The sequence below is a fragment of the Sander lucioperca genome, chromosome 11, assembly GCF_008315115.2.
Source record: "Sander lucioperca isolate FBNREF2018 chromosome 11, SLUC_FBN_1.2, whole genome shotgun sequence".
NCBI classification, from domain to species: Eukaryota; Metazoa; Chordata; class Actinopteri; order Perciformes; family Percidae; genus Sander; species Sander lucioperca.
Genome location: NC_050183.1, coordinates 5,796,195 through 5,819,799, shown reverse-complemented (window position 1 = coordinate 5,819,799; position 23,605 = coordinate 5,796,195). Strand labels below are relative to the sequence as shown.

Genomic DNA, 23,605 nt, shown 5'->3' with positions numbered 1-23,605 from the left:
ACGATTTTGCCTCCTATTGATCACAAAAACTGAATAATCGAAAAATAAAACTTATTTTGCACATTAAGTTCTGCAAGTAAACTCTTGGTGGTTTCAAATGGAAATGTGTTTTCACTGTTGATTTTTTAAACTTTTTAACTGTTTTTTAAGTTAAATAATTGCAACATATTTCCAAACAGACTGGAAGTGACCGCGTGTGACTTTGTGTCCCGCGTGTGATGTTTCCACGTTTTTTGTTTTCCTAAACCCAACCGTTTCTTCTTTTCCGAAACCGTAGCCTCGCGATAACACGCCACGTGGCTTCAGAAAGTGTCACGTGGCGTGTTATCGCTGTGACGTTGCAGACTGCCGTCCGCTGTATAGAGCGTAGACACACACGGATAGCTCAAAATGCGTACAGATAACACGCCACTAGGCTTTAGGAAAGTGGCGTGTAAGTCATGATGTCATGTTGTTCCAAAAGTCAATGCGTAATCATGTTAAATAATTGTGATTTCAATATTTACCAAAATAATCCTGATTATGATTTTTTTTCATAATCGAGCAGCCCTAGACTTGGGCTATGTTTTACACTTCTGTAGGCTTAGTTATATGAAAGAACACAAGAGAAATGTATTAGAAAGATGTAAGACATGTATTAAAAATATGTGCATCTTAACAAAGAATACCCATAAAACAATGCTTTTGACATCAATTCAATTAGATTAAAAATAAAATAAATATAATACCAGAAATAGGAAAATGAGAAATGAAAAGACAAAACATGTCAGGGTGCTTTTAGCTCATGCATACCACAATATCAAACAATGCAGTCCATGCCATAATTCCTGGGGGTCAAGTGACAACTGTAGTTTGAACTATTTATGATGTGAGTGTGTGTGTGTGTGTGTGTGTGTGTGTGTGTGTGTGTGTGAAATGGAAGAAAAGGAAAATGTGAGTAAAATCTCAAAATGGCATCAACTGGATATAATGGATGAGTGGTAGTGGTTGAAAGTGGAAATTGATGCAAATTGTTGCAGTTTGTTGGAAAGTGAAGAGATGTCATTATGTGAAGTAAAAAGGGTGACAGGATCAGAAGTGAGGTGAACTGAAGTAAAACAATGGCATGTGCTTCATCCCTTCTCAAACACAGCTGAACTGGTGAAAGTGTGGAGCATCCACATGAACACCCTGCCATGGCTTTCCATCCTGTGTGGAGGATATTTACCTTCAGCGGCTCTGGCTGTCCTACCTTTAGAAGGTAAGTCCTGTGGTTGGTCATCCTCAATGTCGATTGGTGGTACATAAGCGGGGCACAGCCCTGCCTTGCACTTGATGCAGCCAAACTCATTCCAAAGCTAAACAACACAAAACATTTGACATACTGTATTTTAAAGGGAGATCTCTGATATCAATGATTCGGACTATCTTCATACATTCTAGACTTCATGGGTTTTATACCTCACACTCATACTGTCCAATGTCCGCCTCTGTTGCACTGATTACCGCCAGACTCAAGATTCCACTCCGAGCATCATTCAGGATGACGTATTTTTGCTGGTCAGTCAACTCTCTGCCATCTTTCAACCACCTTCAAAACCCAAAGGTGGATGTGTTTGACTCACACAATGACCAAAAATATCATGTAGCAAGTACTGTGGTTACTTTTGCTCTGTGTTGCCATACCTGATTCGTGGTAAAGGAGTAGTAAGTGTGGAGCAGGTAAACTGTATATTCTCTCCTTCTATCAGACAAGCGCTCTCTAACCGACACACAAATCTGGGTGGAGCTGGAGAGAAGAAGAAATACATTAAAGTGTCATCTGTGCTCCTATGATAAGAAATAGACCAATAATGGCAGTTACAGTAATTGCAGCAGTAGTAATAGTAGTAGATGTAGTAGTACTAGTAGATCTAATAGAAGTAGCAGTCACAATAGTAAAGTAATAGCAGTTGTAACAATAGTTAGGATATTGATATTAGTAGTAGGTAGAAATCACAATGGCAGTAGTAATAGTTGTAGTAACAACAATAGTAGTTAGTGTGACAGCTAGTATAATCAGTGGTAGTAGTAGTCGTAAAAGTTATAGTAAAAATAGTAATTGCATAAGTAATAAAACTAGCATCGGTAGTAGTAGTGGCAGTAGTAGTAGTAGTATTGGTAATTGTAATTTTAGTCACAGTACTATGATAAAGTAGTAGTAGTAAGTAGTATAGCTGTCCTGTGTTACTCTGTGACAGTGCATGGCACGTACATCAATCACCTACAAACAGACATCGCTCAACACAAGTGGTTTAGATGCACCCATAGACTCACCGCGCACCACAACCGTAGCCAGAGTACCAGCGCTGCCCATGCAGCTGATAGCATAGCAGGCATACTGTCCAGAGTCCTCTGCAGTGAGGCTGTCGAGGATGAGACTGCAGGTGCCTGATCGGTCTGCCGTGATGATGTGACGGGGGTCGTCCTCTAAAGGAAGGCCGTCTAAGAGGTGGATATCAGATTTTTACTGTGAAACCAAATTATAACCAAACCACAATACTAGCGAACCGCCCCATGAACGACCCTTTTGGTTCTGTATTTTTTAATAACCCCCTCCTCCCTTAGCTATATAGTTTAGAGGATATTAAAGATCCAAGACGAAACTGACAGAAAAGCAGGGCTGAGAGAAAAACCCGCAATTACAAATCTATCTGCTACTTCAGCACCACGGACAGCGCCATGGATTTATCAATACACAGCTAGGGCTGGGTACCAAATTCAGTACTTTTTTAGGCACCGAACGCAATACTTTTTAGGCACTGACGGAATTGCCTCTAAAGAATCGAGTATCAAAAAATGCCTCGTCATTCAATACCCAATTTTAATACCTAAAGAGTAAATCTCATCAGCGTCAGTGAGCCAATAAGCATGCAGCATGCTTCTACCAAGATCTAATAATGTCTGTTATTGGCTGTCTAACGTTACACGTTGTAGAGACACGCAGGAAAAAGTCTACTTTACACAGAGACGGGGCTCACGTAGTAGGAGCTGAAAAATACATTAAAAGATTTGTGCTGTAACGTGTAATGTTGCCATTTCTTTTTGTTTTATAAAATTGGTATCGTAAAAAGTATCGTTTAGGAACCAGGATCAAAGTCATGGTATTGGTATCGGAACTTTTGAATGATACCCAGCCCTATACACAGCACAGATAGGTTACTGATATGTCAAAGCCATGGTCGGGGCCATAGATTCTAACTTGCACCCCCTCACCCTCCCTTGATTTACCTACTGTATGTATGCCTGTACACTTTATCCTTGGATAAATTAAGGTGAAAAAAATACAGTGGGTAAATTGCAGACAAAACTGTTTCTTGTAACACTGTGTAACACTATGGTACAATATGTGCAGTATCTACATATTCTAATAAGCTGTTTCTGACCTTTGAGCCAGCTGACCACCGGTTTTGGTGATCCTGTGACCTTACAGGTCAGTTTGATTGTCTGTCCTATCTTTGTTGTGCAGTCAGACAACGGTGCTTCAAACACTGGTGGGCCTGTTCATAGACACAAACACAAATACAGAAATCACCCACCAAGCATTTAATTAAAATGTTTTAAATTTATATTATATCAATTTGACCCTGAACCAGCAGGACAAGAGACAAAGAGACTTAACCTCTGGTTCACTTATCACAAAAGCCAAAGAGTTCATATCAGAAGTCAATAATAATCAATAATCCTTTAGCTGCCAGTGTAATATTGAAAATAGATTTGATAGTCTTATGATTCATTGCCTGGCATGTACTTCCCTTCCCAAAGAACCACTTACTGTTAGTGGGCAGACTGGAACGTTGCTGTAGCTCCTTCAGGTCCTTGAGCCAGGAGAGTTTGACCAGGGAGGAGCGTCCCTGCAGTGTGTACCTCCGCACTGAGCCCCTGTGCTCATGCCACAACCCCCAAGACTTTTCATCTCCGCCCAAAGTCTCCTTTATGTCCACATCATTCAGCTAGGGGAGATTGAAAAGTGAGAATGAGGAAGAGGAATTGTCATCACGTGTGGTCAATTGTGGTATTAAACCGATCTTACCTTCATTTTGTTCTTGAAGGTGAAGGTGTCACTGTTCATACTGGTGTCTCTTTTAAGTTTACACAGTACAATACATTCCTTGAAGAGAAAGACTTGTCTTTGATGACCTCTAGAGCCCGTCTTGATGTCTGGAGATTCCTCCCACACTGTGAAGACTCCCTGAAGGAAAGACGGCAAGTGAAGAGTCTTTTTTTTTTATCAGAGTGCACATTTAAGGCTTATATTTATACTTGAGATTTCTCTATTTAAGCAGCATTGTGAAACAAAGTTATAAGTTGAATTGGTGCTGCAAATTAATAGAAAAGACGGTTATAAAAAATAATTTCAGCTTAAATCAAATCTTCACTTTTGCTCACAGCATTAAACTAATACAAGCTATTTGTTGGTGGCACTAACACCGGGAACACACCGCAGGCCTAAGTGACGCGTAGCGTAGATACGAGCCTGATCGTGCGCCTGGCCTTTCACACCAGATGCATATTTCTATGCGCCGGTCACAAAGCGATCCTTCTTCTCTCGGCTCTCTCTCAGCTCTCTCTGTGAGAAGTCAAGACAGCCCAAATCACCATGAACCTAGGTGTTTTATTTTGAAATGTGCTTTATTTTTGTAAAGAGTCCGGCTGCACTGTAGTCTTCCTGTATGTGATTAACTGCCTGGCTTGACACATACGTTCGCGTATCACGTAAAAAATAGGAGACGCCGAACTATCCCTGCAGCGCGGGGGCATACACGGACGCTACGCGGCCAGTATGGCCGGACAGATTGGATAACATGGGCGGTGAAATAAAAATAGCTGTGCTACGCTGCTATACGCGATGCTTACACCTGCGCTGTGTTCCAGACTTCCCTGTGTAATGGTGTTCAGGTTTTTATATTCATACTGGACCCAGAGCTTAACCTGAATATGAAAACATGTAGTTTATTTGTAGTTACCTGTCGCATGGGCTCGCCCAGGGCCATTAGAGGAGCTGGGTAGTTCTCGATGAGGGACACCTGGTGCAGGTTGTCAGACCTCCAGGGTAGACAGGACACCATGGAGAAGGTATCCTCCAAAAGACAGCAGCTCTGGCCACTTTTGGCTTTGTTCTTGATCAGCTCCTGCAAATAACATTTTTATTTACATCTCAGGCATTGATATGACACACTTTCAAGGAGAGACTACAATGTGTGCAACAGCAGAACAAGCTTAAATGCTCAGTGTTAAGTTAAAATAAATATTCAAATTTCTTTGCAAGATTCCTGTTTGAGAGTTACAAGATAAAGAAACAGGCAAAAATATACCAATATATATCAGGCATTACTACTATCAAGCTGACATTAATTATCAAAGTTTGTAAAAAATAAATAAAATAAAACTGTATGCTGACCTTCAGTAAAGCCTGGTAAGTTTGAATCCTCTCCACTGGTCGCTGGAGGAAGGTAAGGACATCCATGACAGGATCTTCAGGCTTACCAGATTCTGGTAACTCCTGAAGTATAATGAGTGACATATTGAAGAAATTAAGAACATTAGATCAGTGTAATAATGTTGCTATTCAGGACATTAGTTTCCACAATGTCCATGTTAAATGTTTATGTTTAAATACAAACAGATGTTGTGAATACTTTGAAATACTGTTGGATAGCCTTGTCAGCGACGCAGGCCTCTGCTTGTGCTTGTCCCACCATGTAGTGAAGATACTTCTCAAAGTCCTCTGTGTGTTTGATCAGATGCATAGCCACATCGTCGTCTGTGGCACACTCTCTCAGCCCGGGAAGGATGGACCTGAGAAGACATAAAATAATGTTAACATCAGACTGAGTTTGACAGGAGAAGAGGACACAAAGGGACATTCGAAAACATCATACAGACTGGCCACACAAATCTTCTTGTGAGAAATACAACGGAATCTCTTCTTAAAAATAAATTAAGAAGAGGCACAGAAGTCGAACAGGAGAATAAGTACAGTACACAACTCTATGGATTGAGTATTGATGCATACAGGTGGCATGATTTGATAATTATGTATTATTTAATTGCAAATTCAAATTAGCATATTTGTTATGCACAGTACAAGTACAATGCATGTCTTGTGCTTGCATTACCTCTCATGCAGAAACACAATGTCCTTGATATTCCTGAAAATTATCTCCTTATGGTTAAGGATGTTAATGGGGACGTGGCGGCTAGAATCCAAATAATTCAGCTGGTGAGAGGTAAACATCTTCATCTCCTTTACAAACTCCTCTTCTCCATCAATCAGGCCTTGGATCAGCTGGCTAAAGATAAAGGGAAGTTAATGCAGATTAGATGTGATGCAGCAGTGTTTGTTTTTACTGTTCACATCTAAGATTTGTTATTTAAACAAATAAGTTCTCCATCATCACAAAAGCCAAGTTATCAAGGTGTTGCATGGAATACGTGCAGGAATAACCAAATAATAGAAATAGTAATAAACATACATACAATTAAAAAATAAATATAATTACAAATACATGTATATCCAACAGCAATGTGCCTTGTGATGTTCCTCAAAGTTTATTTAACCTGTCAGTATATAATTGCAGAATGACGGACCTCAGAGCTCTCCTGTACTCTTCTCCTGTAGACCCAATTCCATCAAGATCCTCTTGAGGCGCTCTCAGTTGCGGGAAGGTCTCCTGTTCAAAAGACTTATAGTTAGTTATTATTAAAAAGCCATTTTAATTTCTCATTACTTGATGAAACATGTTTATGCAGTATTGGAGTTGATGTCTGGATTTATACACCCTACCTTCCTCTTCTTCTCCAGGTAGGCTGGACACACCCATCCCTGTCGAGCAGGGTTGGTTTTGGTGGGTTTGGTCCTCACCAGCCACCTGTCCGGATAAACAGAGTCCAGGACCTCTACAAACTGGCCCTCCTTGAGAACAAAACTGTCCTTTTTTCCGCTGTTTGGACTGCAATCAGCTCGAGCCACATACATTTCAAATGTCTAAGGTGAAAAAAGCAAATATGTAACATATTTAAAGGCTTATAAAGTGAAATGGGCAATGTTACTACTACTTTGAGTAATATAGCACATGTGTCATATGACAAGTACCTCTCGTCTATCCTCTTCCCCTTCTGACTCTGATCCAGAGACGGCACTAGTTAAGGGTGTGTGGGCGCGGTGGTGCTTAGGAGAGGGTGTCCTCATTCTACTTTCGTGAGCCCCTATACATTAAAGAGTAACATAGCTATAATAAACCTGATAAGAAACTTAGTGGAGAAGTGATAAACAATTAAAAACAGCAATGAAAGAAATCAACATTGCTGACCTTTGACCTTCAGTAGTTTCTTCGGAGATTGTGGAGGAACCATCTGTTCTTTATCATCTTTTGGAGGCACTTTGTCCACTGCTTTTGTCACTTCCCTGTAACAGTTTTACATGTGTTGTGTGTCTTTATGAGCACAATATTAAAGATTAGCAATCAAAGTCAGGTAACAAATTAATCTTCTCTCTGCCCGCTGACCTTGGTACAGCTGGGCCAGTCTCAACAGGTTCCATCATATCTGGAGCTGTATCATAATCCGAGGGACTCGACACTGTTGGAAGCATTATACTTTAAATATATGGCCAAGTAAATCCATATTTGTTGTTATTACAATTGAAAAATAAACGTGTTACTCACTGGAGCTGGCACCAATGAGTGAGGATCCTCTCCTCTCTTGTAGGCTCATCTGAGTGTCCTCCGTCAGGTTGTAGGCCTCCCACAGAGAGACACTCACATTTTCTACGTAGTTCGCAGCATCTGCAGCTGAAATGGGTATCTGGGTTTGAGTCTCAGGCAGATCCTGAGTCTGTGCTTTGGCCTGGGCCTCAAGCTTTGGCGGGGTGAGTTGCAGAGGAGTTATAGCTGCAAGTGGAGGGTGTACAGGCTTTTGGACTGCCGGAACAGGCTTCTGAGGCTGTACTACTGTTAAGTTTCCATTGTAGGAGGTCACACCAAACGTATTCACCACCTCACATGTATAGATTCCACTGTCAAGGGTAGTCAGGTTTTTGATAACCAGTGTGCATACACCGTTCACTGTAGTCTCAACACAGCGTCGCTGGTCATTAAGGATTTGTTGGCCGTGTTTTAGCCAGCGCGCTGTGCTGACTTTTCCTTCTACAATACACACTAGAGTGACTGTACCATGAAGATCTGCACTCTGGTTCTTAAACACCTCTTTAAAGACAGGTCGCATGTCTTTGCGGGTTTTGTAGCCTTTGAAGGCAGCCTGGATCTTGACTGCAGCCTCTCTCATTTGTGGTTCGTCCTCAACGCTGATGTCAATCTCCGGTGTACCGCCATTTGGTGGTTGTGCCTTCTGCGGTACATTAATTGGAGGAAGAGTAGCAGGTTGGGTGGACCCCTCAACAAAAGCACCAGGGGGCGGGACATTGCTGTGGTTGGCTGGTATGTCAGTCAAAGCCTCTAAGAAAGTTTCATCTTCAGAAATGTAGAGGAGAGGAATGTCTTCTGTCGTCTTTGTTCTTTGTCGTTCTTCCTCCCTTCTCATTGGCTCGACTACAAGTTTAATTTCCTGCACCAGTTCAGGTTCTTTTCTCATGGGTTTTACTGGTTGTTTGATCAGCTGTTTAGTGTTTGCATCTTTCTCCGCAGCTTTCACAGGTTGCTTAATTTTCTCAACTATCTCAGCGTCTGTTGTTACTGATTGTTTCCTCTCGAATATTGGTTTCTCTTCAACCTCTTTTTTCAAAGACCCTATTGACATTTTAATTGGCTGATCATCTGTTGTTTTCACCACAACTCTTGTCATCTGCCCATCATCTTGATCTGTCTCTGTGTCCCTTGATAATTCTTTTTTCATTCCCCCCTTTGCTTTGCTTTTTATCCTCACAGGTGGTTTTGGAGGGGCAAATGCAGCCTCTTTTTCTAAAGTCTTTACTGGTTGTTCGACTGACTGTTTGTCCATCTGATTTACAGACGGCACTAGTTTTAGTGGCTTTTCCTCTCTCTCTGCCTCTATGGCCACTTGTTGTTTCACATGGTCTCTATGTTTATGGTCTTCTTCAGAATCATTTACAGTAGTCTTTACGGATTGGACAATGATCTCCTCAGTTTCCTTTAGAACATATTTAAGCGGCTCCTTCACCCCTGTTACCTTTCCTTTAGATCTTACTGGTGGTTTAAAAGGTTCCTCTTCCTCTACTTTGCCCTCCTTTACTGTGAACTTCTCTTCTTGTTCCTTTATTGTTTTATTACCAGTAAACGTATCTAATAGTTTCACAGGCTGTTTTTCATCTTGACTGTTCTGCCACAGGACTTTTCCTGGATGGCTTTCCTTCCTCTCAACTTCACTTGTTTTCTCTGAAGGCTTTCCTGCTTGTTTTGAGCTCTGTTCAACTTCATTTCCCCTTTTCTTTTGTTCAAACAGTGTCAAAAAAGTGTCTCCCTGAACCCTGTCTAACTGACTTGCGTTACGGTCAACTTTGAGTAATTTCTCTGAATTCGTTCCTGGTTGTCTCTTCTCCATGAAAACGTCTTTATCCCTTTCCAAAGGCCTTGCTGGCTCTTCCGCCTCCTTGTCAACCCCATCATCCTTCTCCAGTAGTCTCATTGTCTTGTCAATTTCCTTGTACACCTCACTGTCTTTCTCCCCATGCTTCTCCAGTTGTGTTACGTTCTGTGTAACATCAAAGTCTTTCTCCATAGATCTTGCAGGTTGGATGCCTTGTTTTAGGTCAAACATTGGCTCCACATGTTTTTCTAAACTTGTAATAGATGCTTTCCTATTAGCTCTCTTTTTTGGCTCTGGAGGAACAGGATTGGCCTCTTGGAGTCCAGGCTTCTGGTTCTCTGGAGTAGGAGTTGGTTTGGAAACAGTGCCCTTTTCCCGGGGCAGTATCGTGGGAGGCTCTGCCTTTGGTGGAGTCAGCTCTAGTGCTAGATAAAACACATTTTTTTGACAACTGATTTATGTGTGGTGGAGGTTGGATGGAAAAAGTGTCTAAACTTACCTTGTTTCTGTCACTTTTCCAATTTATTATTAAAATACACACACCTTTCACTGATACAGTTGCAGTGGTCTCTGCACTTCCTGCTTGACATGAGTAGCTGCCTCTGTCCTCAGGTTTGAGATCCTTGATGTGCAGCTGGAGGAGGCAGCCATCCTGCTTCATCTCATACTTCCTGTTCGCTGTCAGAGGCAGCTTGTTCTTCTTCCACTGTACTGACACTCCAGGTTTAGACAGCTCACAGCACAGAGAGGCTGTACCTCCCTCCTCAGCCTCCACACTTTCTAAGTCTTCCTTGAAGAATAGTGGGAGCTCTGGGAAATGGGTGCAAATTGGAAATAAATCATACATCTTCAGTGTAATGGGGAAATGTTTAAGACCAGAATACATACAGTATCAAGACTTTTTTAGCCAACTTATAATGTAGGTGGGTTATGAGCAACAGAATGTGTACAAGAGGGTTTAGACAATCGAAAGTACTTTAGATTTTATTGTGTAAGTGTTACATTGCTAACACAGATTATTTCACTGCTATGCAGATTGCCAAACATACACACCTTTCACTGTCACAGTTGCAGTGGTCTCTGCACTTCCTGCTTGACATGAGTAGCTGCCGCTGTCCTCAGGTTTGAGATCTTTGATATGGAGCTGGAGGAGGCAGTCATCTTGCTTCATCTCATACTTCCTGTTCGCTGTCAGAGGCAGCTTGTTCTTCTTCCACTGTACTGACACTCCAGGTTTAGACAGCTCACAGCACAGAAAGGCTGTACCTCTCTCCTCAGCCTCCATGCTTTGTAAGTCTTCCTTAAAGAATGGAGGGAGCTCTGGGGAAATGGAAAAGAAAAAATAGAATTGTACATGCGATGGGAACAGTGCTTGAAACCTCGCCAGGACAGAATTTGAACTGTTGTTTTTGGAAAACCTATTTTCTAAGTGGGTGGGTAGGATAACATAATGGCTACCAGATAGACCAGATAAGTACAGGAAAGCACTACACATTAAATGTATGCAGTTATAATACTAAAATGTTCTAATACTCTAATAACTCTCCAAATGCACACACACCTTTCACTGATACAGTAGCAGTGGTCTCTGCACTTCCTGCTTGACATGTGTAGCTGCCTCTGTCCTCAGGTTTGAGATCCTTGATGTGGAGCTGGAGAAGGCAGCCATCTTGCTTCATCTCATACTTCCTGCTGGCTCTCAGTGGCAGCCTGTTCTTCTTCCACTGTACTGACACTTTAGCTTTAGACAGCTCACAGCACAGAGAGGCTATACCTCCCTCCTCAGCCTCCACGCTTAGTAAATCTTCCTTAAAGAATGGAGGGAGCTCTGAGGAAATAGGTAAGGAATGGAAAAAAACGTTAGTATAATGGGAAAATACTTGAAACCTTAATGGAAGGGGACCAAATTGTCTTTGATTATAAATACAGTATCATGATTTGTCAGCAAATTTGACAGTGTAGATGGGTGGGACTGCAATAATAGCAGCTCAGTAGATCATTAGTACTTCAGATGTTTGGTGGTGTGTGTGGTTGAATGCATGCATTACTAACACTGTATTTCTCATTACCAAACATACACACCTTTCACTGATACAGTAGCAGTGGTCTCTGCACTTCCTGCTTGACATGAGTAGCTGCCGCTGTCCTCAGGTTTGAGATCCTTGATGTGCAGCTGGAGAAGGCAGCCATCTTGCTTTATCTCATACTTCCTGCTGGCCCTGAGTGGAAGCCTATTCTTCTTCCATTGTACTGATGCGCCAGGTTTAGACAGCTCACAGCACAGAGATGCTGCACCTCCCTCCTCAGCCTCCATGCTTTGTAAGTCTTCCTTGAAGAATGGAGGGAGCTCTAAGAAAATAGGCAAGGAATGTAACTATTGATTGTAACTCCTGATTCTATGAGTATAGGCACAGCCCTCTAAGATTACGCTATTGGGTTTATCCCTTTGCGCATGCGCAGTCGTGAAGATTTCTTTCCCGCCCTTGCGTCCAGCACGGGCTTTCAACTACGTCCGCAGAAACTGTATATAAACAGAGCGGACCCGTTGTTCATCTCCCAACATCAGCTTTTTCTTCAGCTAATGTTACAGGAGCAGGTGGCCTGAATCTTAGAGGGCTGCGCCTATACTCATAGAATCTGGAGTTACAATACGTAACTATCGTTCTATTTCGTATAGGCTTCGCCCTCTAAGGCTACGCTATTGGGTTAGGGCGAAGCTGATGTAGTCAATGCCACCTGCGACACAGAGCCCACAAGCAGAACATAGACTAACTTTTTTCTCTAATGCACTGACAGGAGATTTGTATCAGATAAACCGTTATTCTGATAAGAGAGCCTGCCATGGTAATGACTTGGCCTAACTGGCTGCAAGGCCCAAGCCATGAGTGTAGGCGTGCATGATTAGTGAGAAAAGTACATGATTGATAATTATGGGGACACCCGCGTTCCACCCAGCACCCAGTGCATGCAGGGTGAGGACAGCAGGGAAAACACACATGCAGCGGCACATCATTCCATGATTGAAGGCGTGCATGGTTAGTGAGGATTGTATCATGATTGATAATTATGGGGACACCTGCGTTCCACCCAGCACCCAGTGCATGCAGGGTGAGGACAGCAGGGAAAACACACATGCAACGGCGCATTATTCCGTGATTGTAGGCGTGCATGATCAGTGAGAAAAGTGTATCATGAGTGACAACATACATATATATGTGACAGCCGCTCTCCTCCCGGGACCCAGTGCAAGAGGGGGGGAGAGGACAGCAGGCGGAACACACATACAACGGCGCATTATTCGTCTTTGAGTGTGGATAGGACCGAGTGGGTCATGGAGGGCTCACACATATCACGCAGATAGAAACGGATGAATGGGCATGGGGATGCCCAGGAGGCTGCTGCGCAGATGTCGGCTATTGTCATACCTCTGAATAAGGCGGCGGATGCCGATAATGCCCTCGTAGAGTGTGCTCGGATGCCCTGGGGGGGCATATATATGGGCATAATGTACAAACAGCTGCTGTGTCTGCCTTATGTCCGCCGTGCGTAAAACGTACTGTGATAGCGCACGCACCGGACACAAACGGTGAAAAGCTTCCTCCGCATCGTTGTTATGAGGCGGGGGGAAAAACCCTTTGAGGGAAAACACTCTCGACCGAAAGGAATTTGTCAGAACTTTCGGTGTGAATGAGGGGTTAGGCTGTAAGGTGGCTGCGTTCCCGTCCCCTCTAATGGAGAGGCAGGACGGCGAGACTGACAGCGCACATAAGTCGCTCAGTCTCTTGGCTGACGTCAGGGCAAGGAGAAGCGCCATTTTTAGTGATAGCAACCTGAGAGAGGCTTGTGCCAAGGGCTCGAAAGGAGTCTCCTCCCCAAAGCTCGAAGCACCAGGGCTAGATCCCATTGGAGTGTGAGAGAGCGCACGGCGGGTTTCTGTCGCCTGACCCCCTTCAGAAAGCGCTTCACCAGGGGGTGCGCAAAAACCGTCCTCTCTCCATAGCCTTCGTGGCAGGACGAGATGGCTGCCGCGTAAGCTTTGACTGTAGACGGAGCCAAATCATTATCCACCGATGTTTGGAGATAAGTCAACACGAGAGGCAGGGGACACAATATGGGGTCTGCACCCTTCTCCGTGCACCAGCGCTGGAAAGCAGACCAACGCACTGCGTAACACGCTGTAGTAGAGGGAGCTCTTGCGTTCTGGATAGTGCGCACCACAACAGGGGGCAAGCCTAGTCTCTGCAAGCGTTCCCGCTCAGCAGCCAGCCCCACAGCCGCTGGGTTATCACCGGGGGGTGAAATATTGCGTCGTTCAGCTGTGACAGAGTGTCCTCACGCCACGGTAGTTGCCAGGGAGGGCCTGCCAGCAGCTGAACCAGAGTCGGGAACCAGGATGCGCTCGTGCGCTCCGGTGCCACTAAAATGACTGACAGATTCTCCTCCTGGATGCGTTCCAGGAGGCAAGGGATCAAAGGGACCGGGTGAAAAGCGTATAGGAGGGTTCTGGGCCAGGGATGGTGGGAGAAGGCGTTTACGCCGAGGGGTGGATTGTCCCGTGTGCTCAAGGAAAACCACAGTGCGCACTGTGTGTTCTCTCGTGAGGCGAACAGATCCACCTCCGTTTTCCCGAACCTGCTCCACAGCTTCTGAACAATAGTGGGATTCAATTTCCACTCGTTGTGAGAGGGCCCTCCCCTCGACATTAGGTCCGCCGCCCGGTTCAGAACCCCGGGGATGTAAACTTCTGTCCCCATATGGTTGAGAAGTCATTCTTAAAAAAGGAAGATGTGTTCGGAGTTTTGCCGACCGGATACGGCAAAAGTTTAATCTATCAACTAGTATTGCTCTGGTTGGCTATGAGTGCAGAGGGAATTTGAAAGACAACCGTTTATCCCGCCCCTCGGATTGAGCCCTGCCAATGGTGAGTTCCCGGATGTAACATCTTGATGTGGGTCTGGCTTGTCAGGCTAGGTGTGTGTGGTTGAATGAATGCATTACTAACACTGAATTTCTCATTGCCAAACATACACACCTTTCACTGATACAGTAGCAGTGGTCTCTGCACTTCCTGCTTGACATGAGTAGCTGCCGCTGTCCTCAGGTTTGAGATCCTTGATGTGCAGCTGGAGAAGGAAGCCATCTTGCTTCATCTCATACTTCCTGTTCGCTCTCAGTGGCAGCCTGTTCTTCTTCCACTGTACTGACACTCCAGCTTTGGACAGCTCACAGCACAGAGAGGCTGCACCTCCCTCCTCAGCCTCCACGCTTTGTAATTCTTTGTTGAAGAATGGTTCGAGCTCTGCAAAAATGGGTATGGATTGAAAAAAAAGAACATAATTAAACATCTTAAGTGGAGCCGGAGAATGCTTAAGACCTAACAAATGGAAGAAAATGCATTTGGTAATATAGACATCATCAAAGCTTTTCCACCAACTTGCAATGCAGATGGCCGAATTGCAATGATAGCAACTTAAGACATTCCAGAAACTTCAGACAATCTCAACAATGTACATTGAATTTTGTTGTGTGCTTAATTGTATGCAGAGCAAACACTAAATTGTTCACTGCCAAACGTACACACCTTTCACTGATACAGTTGCAGTGGTCTCTGCACTTCCTGCTTGACATGTGTAGCTGCCTCTGTCCTCAGGTTTGAGATCCTTGATGTACAGCTGGAGAAGGAAGCCATCTTGTTTCATCTCATACTTCCTGTTCGCTCTCAGTGGCAGCCTGTTCTTCTTCCACTGTACTGACACTCCAGCTGTAGACAGCTCACAGCACAGAGAGGCTGTACCTCCCTCCTCAGTCTCCACACTATCTAAGTCTTTCTTAAAGAATGGAGGGAGCACTGGGAAAATGGAAAAGAAAAAAACACAATTGTACATGTGTTGGGAACAGTGCTCGAAACCTCGCCAGGACAGAATTTGAACTGTTTTGGAAAACCTATTTTCTAAGTGGGTGGGTAGGATAACATAATGGCTACCAGATATACCAGATAAGTACAGGAAAGCACTACACATTAATTGTATGCAGTTCTAATACTTAAGTCAGAATTCTCCAAATGCACACACACCTTTCACTGATACAGTAGCAGTGGTCTCTGCACTTCCTGCTTGACATGTGTAGCTGCCTCTGTCCTCAGGTTTGAGATCCTTGATGTACAGCTGGAGAAGGCAGCCATCTTGTTTCATCTCATACTTCCTGTTCGCTGTCAGTGGCAGCCTGTTCTTCTTCCACTGTACTGACACTCCAGCTTTGGACAGCTCACAGCACAGAGAGGCTGCACCTCCCTCCTCAGCCTCCACGTTCTGCAATTCGTCTTTGAAAAATGGTGGGAGCTCTGGGAAAGATAGGAGAGCCAGAGCATAATGGAGTAAACTGTTTTTATTGTAAGAAACATTTCAAACTTTAGCAAGTAAGTAGTATACATTATGTTAATGTTTTTGTTGCCTATATGATAGATCAGTGGACTTTGCTCCATATCTTTTTAAATCATATTGACTTTCAAGAAGTTTTTGACTATCATAAAAATCATTGAAAAATGACTAGGCTTAGTTTTCTATGATTTAGATCCTGCTGACACTGAATTTTCATTGCCATGCAAATCGATGCACACACACCTTTCACTGATACAGTAGCAGTGGTCTCTGCACTTCCTGCTTGACATGAGTAGCTGCCTCTGTCCTCAGGTTTGAGATCCTTGATGTGCAGCTGGAGAAGGCAGCCATCTTGTTTCATCTCATACTTCCTGTTCGCTCTCAGTGGCAGCCTGTTCTTCTTCCACTGTACTGACACTCCAGGTTTAGACAGCTCACAGTACAGAGAGGCTGCATCTCCCTCCTCAGCCTCCACACTTTCTAAGTCTTTCTTAAAGAATGGTGGGAGCTCTGGGAAAATAGACAAGATAAAAACACAATTGTACATGCGATGGGAACAGTGCTCGAAACCTCACCAGGACAGAATTTGAACTGTTGTTTTGGAAAACCTATTTTCTAAGTGAGTGGGTAGGAAAACATAATGGCTACCAGATAAGCACAGGAAAGCACTGCATAATAAAATGCATGCAGTTATAATACTAAAATGTTCTAATAAAGTCAGAACTCTCCAAATGCACACACACCTTTCACTGATACAGTAGCAGTGGTCTCTGCACTTCCTGCTTGACATGTGTAGCTGCCGCTGTCCTCAGGTTTGAGATCCTTGATGTGCAGCTGGAGAAGGCAGCCATCTTGCTTCATCTCATACTTCCTGTTCGCTCTCAGTGGCAGCCTGTTCTTCTTCCACTGTACTGACACTCCAGCTTTGGACAGCTCACAGCACAGAGAGGCTGTACCTCCCTCCTCAGCCTCCATGCTTAGTAAATATTCCTTAAAGAATGGAGGGAGCTCTGGGGAAATAGGTATGGAATGGAAAAAAAACGTTAGTATAATGGGAAACTACTTGAAACCTTAATGGAAGGGGACCAAATTGTCTTTGATTATAAATACAGTGTCACGATTTGTCCGCAAATTTGACAGTGTAGATGGGTGGGACTGCAATAATAGCAGCTCAGTAGATACCAGAAAGTTTAGACAATCATTAGTACTTCAGATGTTTGGTGGTGTGTGTGGTTGAATGCATGTATTACTAACACTGGATTTCTCATTGCCAAACATACACACCTTTCACTGATACAGTAGCAGTGGTCTCTGCACTTCCTGCTTGACATGTGTAGCTGCCTCTGTCCTCAGGTTTGAGATCCTTGATGTGCAGCTGGAGAAGGCAGCCATCTTGTTTCATCTCATACTTCCTGTTCGCTGTCAGAGGCAGCTTGTTCTTCTTCCACTGTACTGACACTCCAGCTTTGGACAGCTCACAGCACAGAGAGGCTGTACCTCCCTCCTCAGCCTCCACGTTCTGCAATTCGTCTTTGAAAAATGGTGGGAGCTCTGGGAAAGATAGGAAAGCCAGAGCATAATGAAGTAAAATGTTTTTATTGTAAGAAACATTTCAAACTTTAGCAAGTAAGTAGTATACATTATGTTAATGTTTTTGTTGCCTATATGATAGATCAGTGGACTTTGCTCCATATCTTTTTAAATCATATTGCCTTTTAGAAAGTTTTTGAGTCTCATAAAAATCATTGAAAAATGACTAGGTTTAGTTTTCTATGATTTAGATCCTGCTGACACTGAATTTCCATTACCATGCAAATCGATGCACACACACCTTTCACTGATACAGTAGCAGTGGTCTCTGCACTTCCTGCTTGACATGAGTAGCTGCCTCTGTCCTCAGGTTTGAGATCCTTGATGTGCAGCTGGAGAAGGCAGCCATCTTGTTTCATCTCATACTTCCTATTCGCTCTCAGTGGCAGCCTGTTCTTCTTCCACTGTACTGACACTCCAGGTTTAGACAGCTCACAGCACAGAGAGGCTGTACCTCCCTCCTCAGCCTCCACGCTTCTTAATTCTCTCTTGAAAAACGGAGGGAGCTCTAAGAAAAAAGGTTGGGAAGGACAAAATTGTAAATCCAGTTCAGCATGTTAGTTAATAATAGTACATGCAACATTTCAAAGCAAGAGGTTCATTGTACTTGGGCTAGACGACATTCAGTGTTGACAAAATGTACTGAATCTTATTACATTTAGGAACATTCATGGGGCAATTCTTATGTTCACACAATCACAGGAAAGTACCTTAACTCACAAAATACATTACTTTTTTGTGACTGAGAGTATTCTGATGTACTAAAATTTGCAGTACATTAAATTTAGTCTATTGAGCAATTGTTCACTGTGACATGCACACACACACCTTTCACTGTCACAGTAGCAGTGGTCTCTGCACTTCCTGCTTGACATGTGTAGCTGCCGCTGTCCTCAGGTTTGAGATCCTTGATGTGGAGCTGGAGGAGGCAGCCATCCTGCCTGATCTCGTAGTTTCTGCTGGCTCTTAGTGGCATCCTGTTCTTCTTCCATTGAATCGGCACTCCAAGTTTAGAAAGCTCACAGTACAGAGAGGCTGTACCTCCCTCCTCAACTTCCACACTCTGCAATTCTTCTTGGAAGAATGGAGGGAGCTCTGGAAAAATAGGACAAAAAGAGACATTTGGTGTAATAATGTAGTATTTAGGCTGTTAGCATTCCAAGTGAGGAAGGTACATTTTACAGTTTCTACCTTTTTTTTCATCAGAACGTGAAACATTAATCCACTATCGAAAAGCAACATTACTTCCATTTTTACCTGTTACAGTAAGTATAGCACTGGTCTGCACATCTCCTGTATCACAGCAGTATGTGCCAGTATCCAGGGGATCCACATCACGGATAAGCAATAGGTTGACTTTTCCCTCCTTAAGTAGCTCATATTTATCACCATTTCGGAGAGGGATGTGGTTGCGCCTCCAGGTAACAGGGGAGGTCAAATCCGAGGTTGTGCAGGACAAAGTAGCTGTCTCTCCTTCCATGATCACGACATCTTTAGGCTTTTCCTCAAATAAAACTAGAATGTGAAATCAAATGCCACTTTAGAACGTCTGGTTCCGAGGAAATCATTTTAGTTGAACTTACACAGTACTGAATTCTGAAGTATTAATATTTTTTTTAAATTACACCCTCTATTCCGTGTGTTTCTGCTTACCTTGGGCCTTAGGAACAACTTGCAGACGTGCAGAGGTCCTCTCCTCCCCAACCACAAATGCCACAATGCCCGTCTCCTCAGGTGTTGTCATAGTGAGGACCAGTCGGTGCTGGCGACCCTGGCACGTCATCTGGTTCATCTCGTTCTTCTGCAGAGGGCTGGAGCCGAGCCACCAGACACCCTCACTCACGTCTGCATGGCTCAGCTCACACACAAACACTGCGTCCTCACCCGCTGTCACTGTTATACCTTGCAGCTCTGTAATGATCCGCACGCGCTCTGTGGAGGAAGAGGAAGCTATATACAGCTGGCTTTTTAGAGATGGAATGGGAAATATTTACAACTTAGATGAGAATAGCCTGTTGGTTTTGTTCATGCCGCATTTCTTGTACTGTAAATGAGGTAGTCAAATATACCAGTAAATAAGGAATAAACTTCTATTGGTAACCACCTACCCCTCACAATCAGCTTGGCAGTGGTCTTCTTGCCTCTGGAGATGCAGCAGTACTCTCCAGCATCCTCCATATGCAGTTTCTTGATCTCCAGGGTGTGTGTGGGGCCTTTCTTCTTTAAAATGTATTGCCCTCCTTCTACCACATTGTTGTCCTTCTTCCAAGTGACAGGGACATTAGCACTGGAAACTTCACAAGACATCAGCACAGATTTCCCCTCCATCACCGCTTGGTTCTGCAGTTCCTTCTCAAAGAACACTGATGCTGCCGCTGGTAACAGAAGGAAAGGAGACGTTATGCTGGAAAAGTTGAATGTACACCTAAAATAATAAGTTATCCTATTATTAATGGCTTGCCAAAGCAACAGAAATACAGTGAAATAGTAATGTTACCAGAGAACACAGAGCTGCACTGGCAATAGATGGATATTTAAAAAAATAACACCATCGGCAACAACGATGCAACTTATCACAATGTAAGTTTTAAGTGTAAGATGTAAAATAAATGGTAGCATGTCAAATACCTCTCACGTTGACTTCAGCCGTTGTCTTCTGCTCCCCCAAGACGCAGCTGTACTCGCCAACATCCTCGGGCTGGATGTTTTTGATGTGCATTTCAGCTGTCCTCCCCTTCAATGTCATCTGATATCTTCCTCCGTGATAGAGCTGGTCCTCCGCCTTCCACCACTGCACAGGCACCCCAGTCCTGGACAGCTCACAGCGAAGGGTCACGTTGCCTCCTTCAGGGGCCTCCTGGTTCTTCAGACCCATTTTAAAGGAGAGGGGGATAGCTGTGGAAAAAGTTCATGTTGTATTGTTTTTTGTTTTTTTGTTTATATGTTAACCTGCCTATAACTGGCATAAGGTCAAACCACTGTGCTTATGAAAGCAAATAAAAGAGGACATTTCTCTACAAGGATTTTTTTTATCTCAGTTTTTCTTAGATTCTAAAGAGCTTAATAAGATAAAAACGCAAAATGCCTGAATTTCTTCCCTTACGTGTAATGGTGATGTTGGCTGTGGTCTTGATGTCGCCGTAGATACAGCTGTAAAGTCCGCTGTCCTCTAGCTGTGCGTTTTTGATGGTCAGCTCCATGCTGCTGTTTCGATTTTTAATCTGGTACTTGAAATCATTCTTCAGCAGCTCCTGTCCTTTCCTCCACTCCACAGCAAGGCCGGGCTTGGACAGCTCGCAGTTCAACATCACGCTGTTCTCCTCCTCCACCTGCTGGTTCCTTAACTTTGTCTTGAATGTGATGGGAGGAGCTGCAAGGAGAAGAACCACGGACTGGTTATTTTCTTTAAAAATGTGCAAATAATTAGTTGCTATTTGTTATTTGATTGAAATTCTTACTCCTAATTTTAAATTGTTTTACATCTTGTATTGGTTTATATCGTTTTACTTTATCCTATCTTGTAAGTTCTTTCAATTTCAATTAACTCAAATAGGAAAGGATAGCTAAGAAAGGCTTAGATCAGTTTTTTCAGCGTAGGGTTTCTACTTTACCTTTGACGGTGAGCTCAGCAGTTGATTGGGTGTCTTTAGTCTTGCAGGTGTATTTCCCGGCATCACTTTCCTCCATGTTGTTGATGATCAGTTTAGTGAGACGTCCCTCCTGTTTCATCTCATATTTGTATCCAGGTTTGAGGATGACTCTGCCTTTCCTCCACTCCACTGGAGCTCCAGGTTTGGAGAGCTCACAGCAGAAAGCTCCACTGTCCCCTTCCTTCACCTCCAAATTCTCCAGCGCTTGTTTAAATGTTACAGGAATCGCTGAGGGGAAAACACAACAAATCTGAAATTAAAAACAGCTCACTCTCAGTTCAATTCAATTTTATTTATAGTGTCAAATCATAACAGAAGTTATCTCAGGACACTTTACAGGTAGAGTAGGTCTTCACCTTTTATATACAGTCTATGTCTACACCACACTCTATAATTTACAGAGACCCAACAATTCCCCACAAGAGCAAGCATTAATTGCAACAGTGGCGAGGAAACTTCTGACAGAACCTGACTCTTGATGGGCAGCTATATGACACTGCTGGTTGGGACAGCTCTCAATTTTCCACACAATTTTAAATAATAATATAATAATAATAATAATAATTATTATTATTATTATTATTATTATTATTATTATTAATAATATATGTATTCTTAATACATCCATGTTTACTTTGTAGGAAATACCAGGTCTGTCTCACTGTGGTTGAGGTCTATCCATGGAATGGCTGTAGTGAAACATACCTCTTACTTTGATGTCAGCTGAAGTCACAACAGTGCCAACAAAACAGCTGTACTCCCCCAAATCTCTGAGAGTTAAATTTCTGATCAGCATCTCAGCCGTCCTGCCTTCTTGCTTCATCTGATATTTTTCTCCCTCCTTCAGAAGTTGAGCATCTTTCCTCCACTCCACTGGAACTCCTGCTTTAGAAAGCTCACAGCGCAGTGTCACACTGCCCTCCTCCACAGCTTCCTGGTTCTTCAACTTTTGCTTGAAAGTCACCGGGATCGCTGAAAAGTGAACGCAAAATACTGTACAAGATGTGCAAATTGCCAAAGCACAATTGTATTACATATTGTGTAATGGTTCTCACCAGTAATGATGACGGTGGAAGTCGTTTTTAGGTCTTCACAAACACATCTGTATGTGCCACTGTCCTCAGGCTGGCTTTTCCTGATGAGGAGCTCCAGGGTGGAGCCGCTCTGCTTTATCTGGTATTTCTCTCCGTTGGTCAACACCTTGTCTCCCTTCTTCCACTGCACTGGAATGCCTGGTTTGGAGAGCTCGCAGCAGAGCGTCACTCCATTGCCCTCCTGCACCTGAATATTCTTCAGTTCTTGAAGGAATTTGATGGGCCGCTCTGCAGCAGACCACAGGAGAAATATCAAAATGATTGAAAAGATGTTCATGTCTGTTTTGCTGCTCTCTAATCCCGACACTGATAAAGTCATGTTAACGCAACCATATACAGTATAGACCATACAAGCGTTCAGGTAACATCAGAAACATCCTCCTCTACAGAAAGAAAGAGGGGACAATACAAGCCACGCTGTTTCAAAGTTCTGCCAAGTACAATAGCAAGGATGTCACCAAAGTAAAAACAATACCAGTGGATTGTCTGGATCACTACTTTCAGAGAACTTGGTGTTTTATATTAGTTTCCACGATTTTTGGAAGCTGTTCTATAATTGCTAACACGTTAATCACTTATTATGTCACTCTACTGTACTGATACTGTATATTCCAACTATCAACCAACCAAATGTTACACAATGTATTTCTCCTACACAAATGGTGAAATCCACTTAAACAATAACATTTAACAACACATTTAAAATGTCAACTTTGTCTGCTTTGCATTTAGTTCTGTGTTGTTTTACTCTTTACTGATTGTATTGTATTGTATTTAGCATGTTTATATTTTACCTTTTGGTATACGGTGTATTCATGAGCTCTTTGAGTGCACTCAAAAGCACTCAAGCAGAACAGCGCAACTTATTGTGGTGTATGCAGTACTCACCATTCACAATGATCCTAGCTTTGGTACTCTGATCTCCACATATACAGGTATAATCTCCAGTGTCGTCCAGACTGAGGTCCGCAATCTTCATCTCCACCTGCAGGTCCTTCTTCCTCATCTGGTACTTGTCTCCGTTCTTCAGCAGCTCTCCTCCTTTCCTCCACTCCACTGAAGGGGCAGGTTTGTTGAGCTCACAGCACAGCGCCACACTGTTGCCCTCCATCACTTCCTGGTTAACTAGGGGCATCTTAAAACTTGGTGGTAAACCTGTCAATCAGAGTCAAATCTTACAAAAGATCTTATATGAAACTGAAACTCAACTAAAAGGAATAAAAGACAAAAAAGTCTACCCTACACTTTCATAAAATGAATAATCCCACTAGAATGAATTCTCAAAATGAGAACTGTTTTTTGCAGCCTGAGCAGCTTAAAGCTTTAGAGAGAATAAAGGACCAAATAAGCATCGATGGAGAGCGTATCTCTT

General features: G+C 43.2%; 1 protein-coding gene across 16 annotated transcripts in view; it reads right to left on the bottom strand.

The window, feature by feature from the left end:
• obscna (obscurin, cytoskeletal calmodulin and titin-interacting RhoGEF a) overlaps nt 1-23,605 on the bottom strand; it is a 58,679-nt gene that overhangs the window by 14,619 nt on the left and 20,455 nt on the right. For 6 of the 16 annotated variants that reach the window (XM_036006987.1, XM_036006989.1, XM_036006988.1 and 3 more), the window contains 38 exons: nt 23,122-23,388; nt 22,195-22,461; nt 21,845-22,111; nt 21,101-21,367; nt 20,593-20,859; nt 20,118-20,384; nt 19,598-19,864; nt 19,143-19,421; nt 18,747-19,004; nt 18,318-18,584; nt 17,731-17,997; nt 17,184-17,450; nt 16,643-16,909; nt 16,143-16,409; nt 15,596-15,862; nt 15,104-15,370; nt 14,555-14,821; nt 11,605-11,871; nt 11,084-11,350; nt 10,576-10,842; nt 10,066-10,332; nt 7,686-9,947; nt 7,527-7,599; nt 7,332-7,426; nt 7,115-7,227; nt 6,806-7,006; nt 6,610-6,692; nt 6,138-6,311; nt 5,658-5,817; nt 5,420-5,521; nt 4,986-5,150; nt 4,052-4,210; nt 3,794-3,971; nt 3,405-3,518; nt 2,296-2,463; nt 1,666-1,768; nt 1,441-1,570; nt 1,232-1,337 (listed from right to left, as the gene is read on the bottom strand). In XM_036006987.1, coding sequence (XP_035862880.1) covers nt 1,232-1,337; nt 1,441-1,570; nt 1,666-1,768; nt 2,296-2,463; nt 3,405-3,518; nt 3,794-3,971; nt 4,052-4,210; nt 4,986-5,150; nt 5,420-5,521; nt 5,658-5,817; nt 6,138-6,311; nt 6,610-6,692; nt 6,806-7,006; nt 7,115-7,227; nt 7,332-7,426; nt 7,527-7,599; nt 7,686-9,947; nt 10,066-10,332; nt 10,576-10,842; nt 11,084-11,350; nt 11,605-11,871; nt 14,555-14,821; nt 15,104-15,370; nt 15,596-15,862; nt 16,143-16,409; nt 16,643-16,909; nt 17,184-17,450; nt 17,731-17,997; nt 18,318-18,584; nt 18,747-19,004; nt 19,143-19,421; nt 19,598-19,864; nt 20,118-20,384; nt 20,593-20,859; nt 21,101-21,367; nt 21,845-22,111; nt 22,195-22,461; nt 23,122-23,388 — 9,996 coding nt within the window. The remainder of the gene's footprint in view (nt 1-1,231; nt 1,338-1,440; nt 1,571-1,665; nt 1,769-2,295; nt 2,464-3,404; nt 3,519-3,793; nt 3,972-4,051; nt 4,211-4,985; nt 5,151-5,419; nt 5,522-5,657; nt 5,818-6,137; nt 6,312-6,609; nt 6,693-6,805; nt 7,007-7,114; nt 7,228-7,331; nt 7,427-7,526; nt 7,600-7,685; nt 9,948-10,065; nt 10,333-10,575; nt 10,843-11,083; nt 11,351-11,604; nt 11,872-14,554; nt 14,822-15,103; nt 15,371-15,595; nt 15,863-16,142; nt 16,410-16,642; nt 16,910-17,183; nt 17,451-17,730; nt 17,998-18,317; nt 18,585-18,746; nt 19,005-19,142; nt 19,422-19,597; nt 19,865-20,117; nt 20,385-20,592; nt 20,860-21,100; nt 21,368-21,844; nt 22,112-22,194; nt 22,462-23,121; nt 23,389-23,605) is intronic. The other 10 variants (XM_036006992.1, XM_036006993.1, XM_036006994.1 and 7 more) reach the window with 10 other exon arrangements.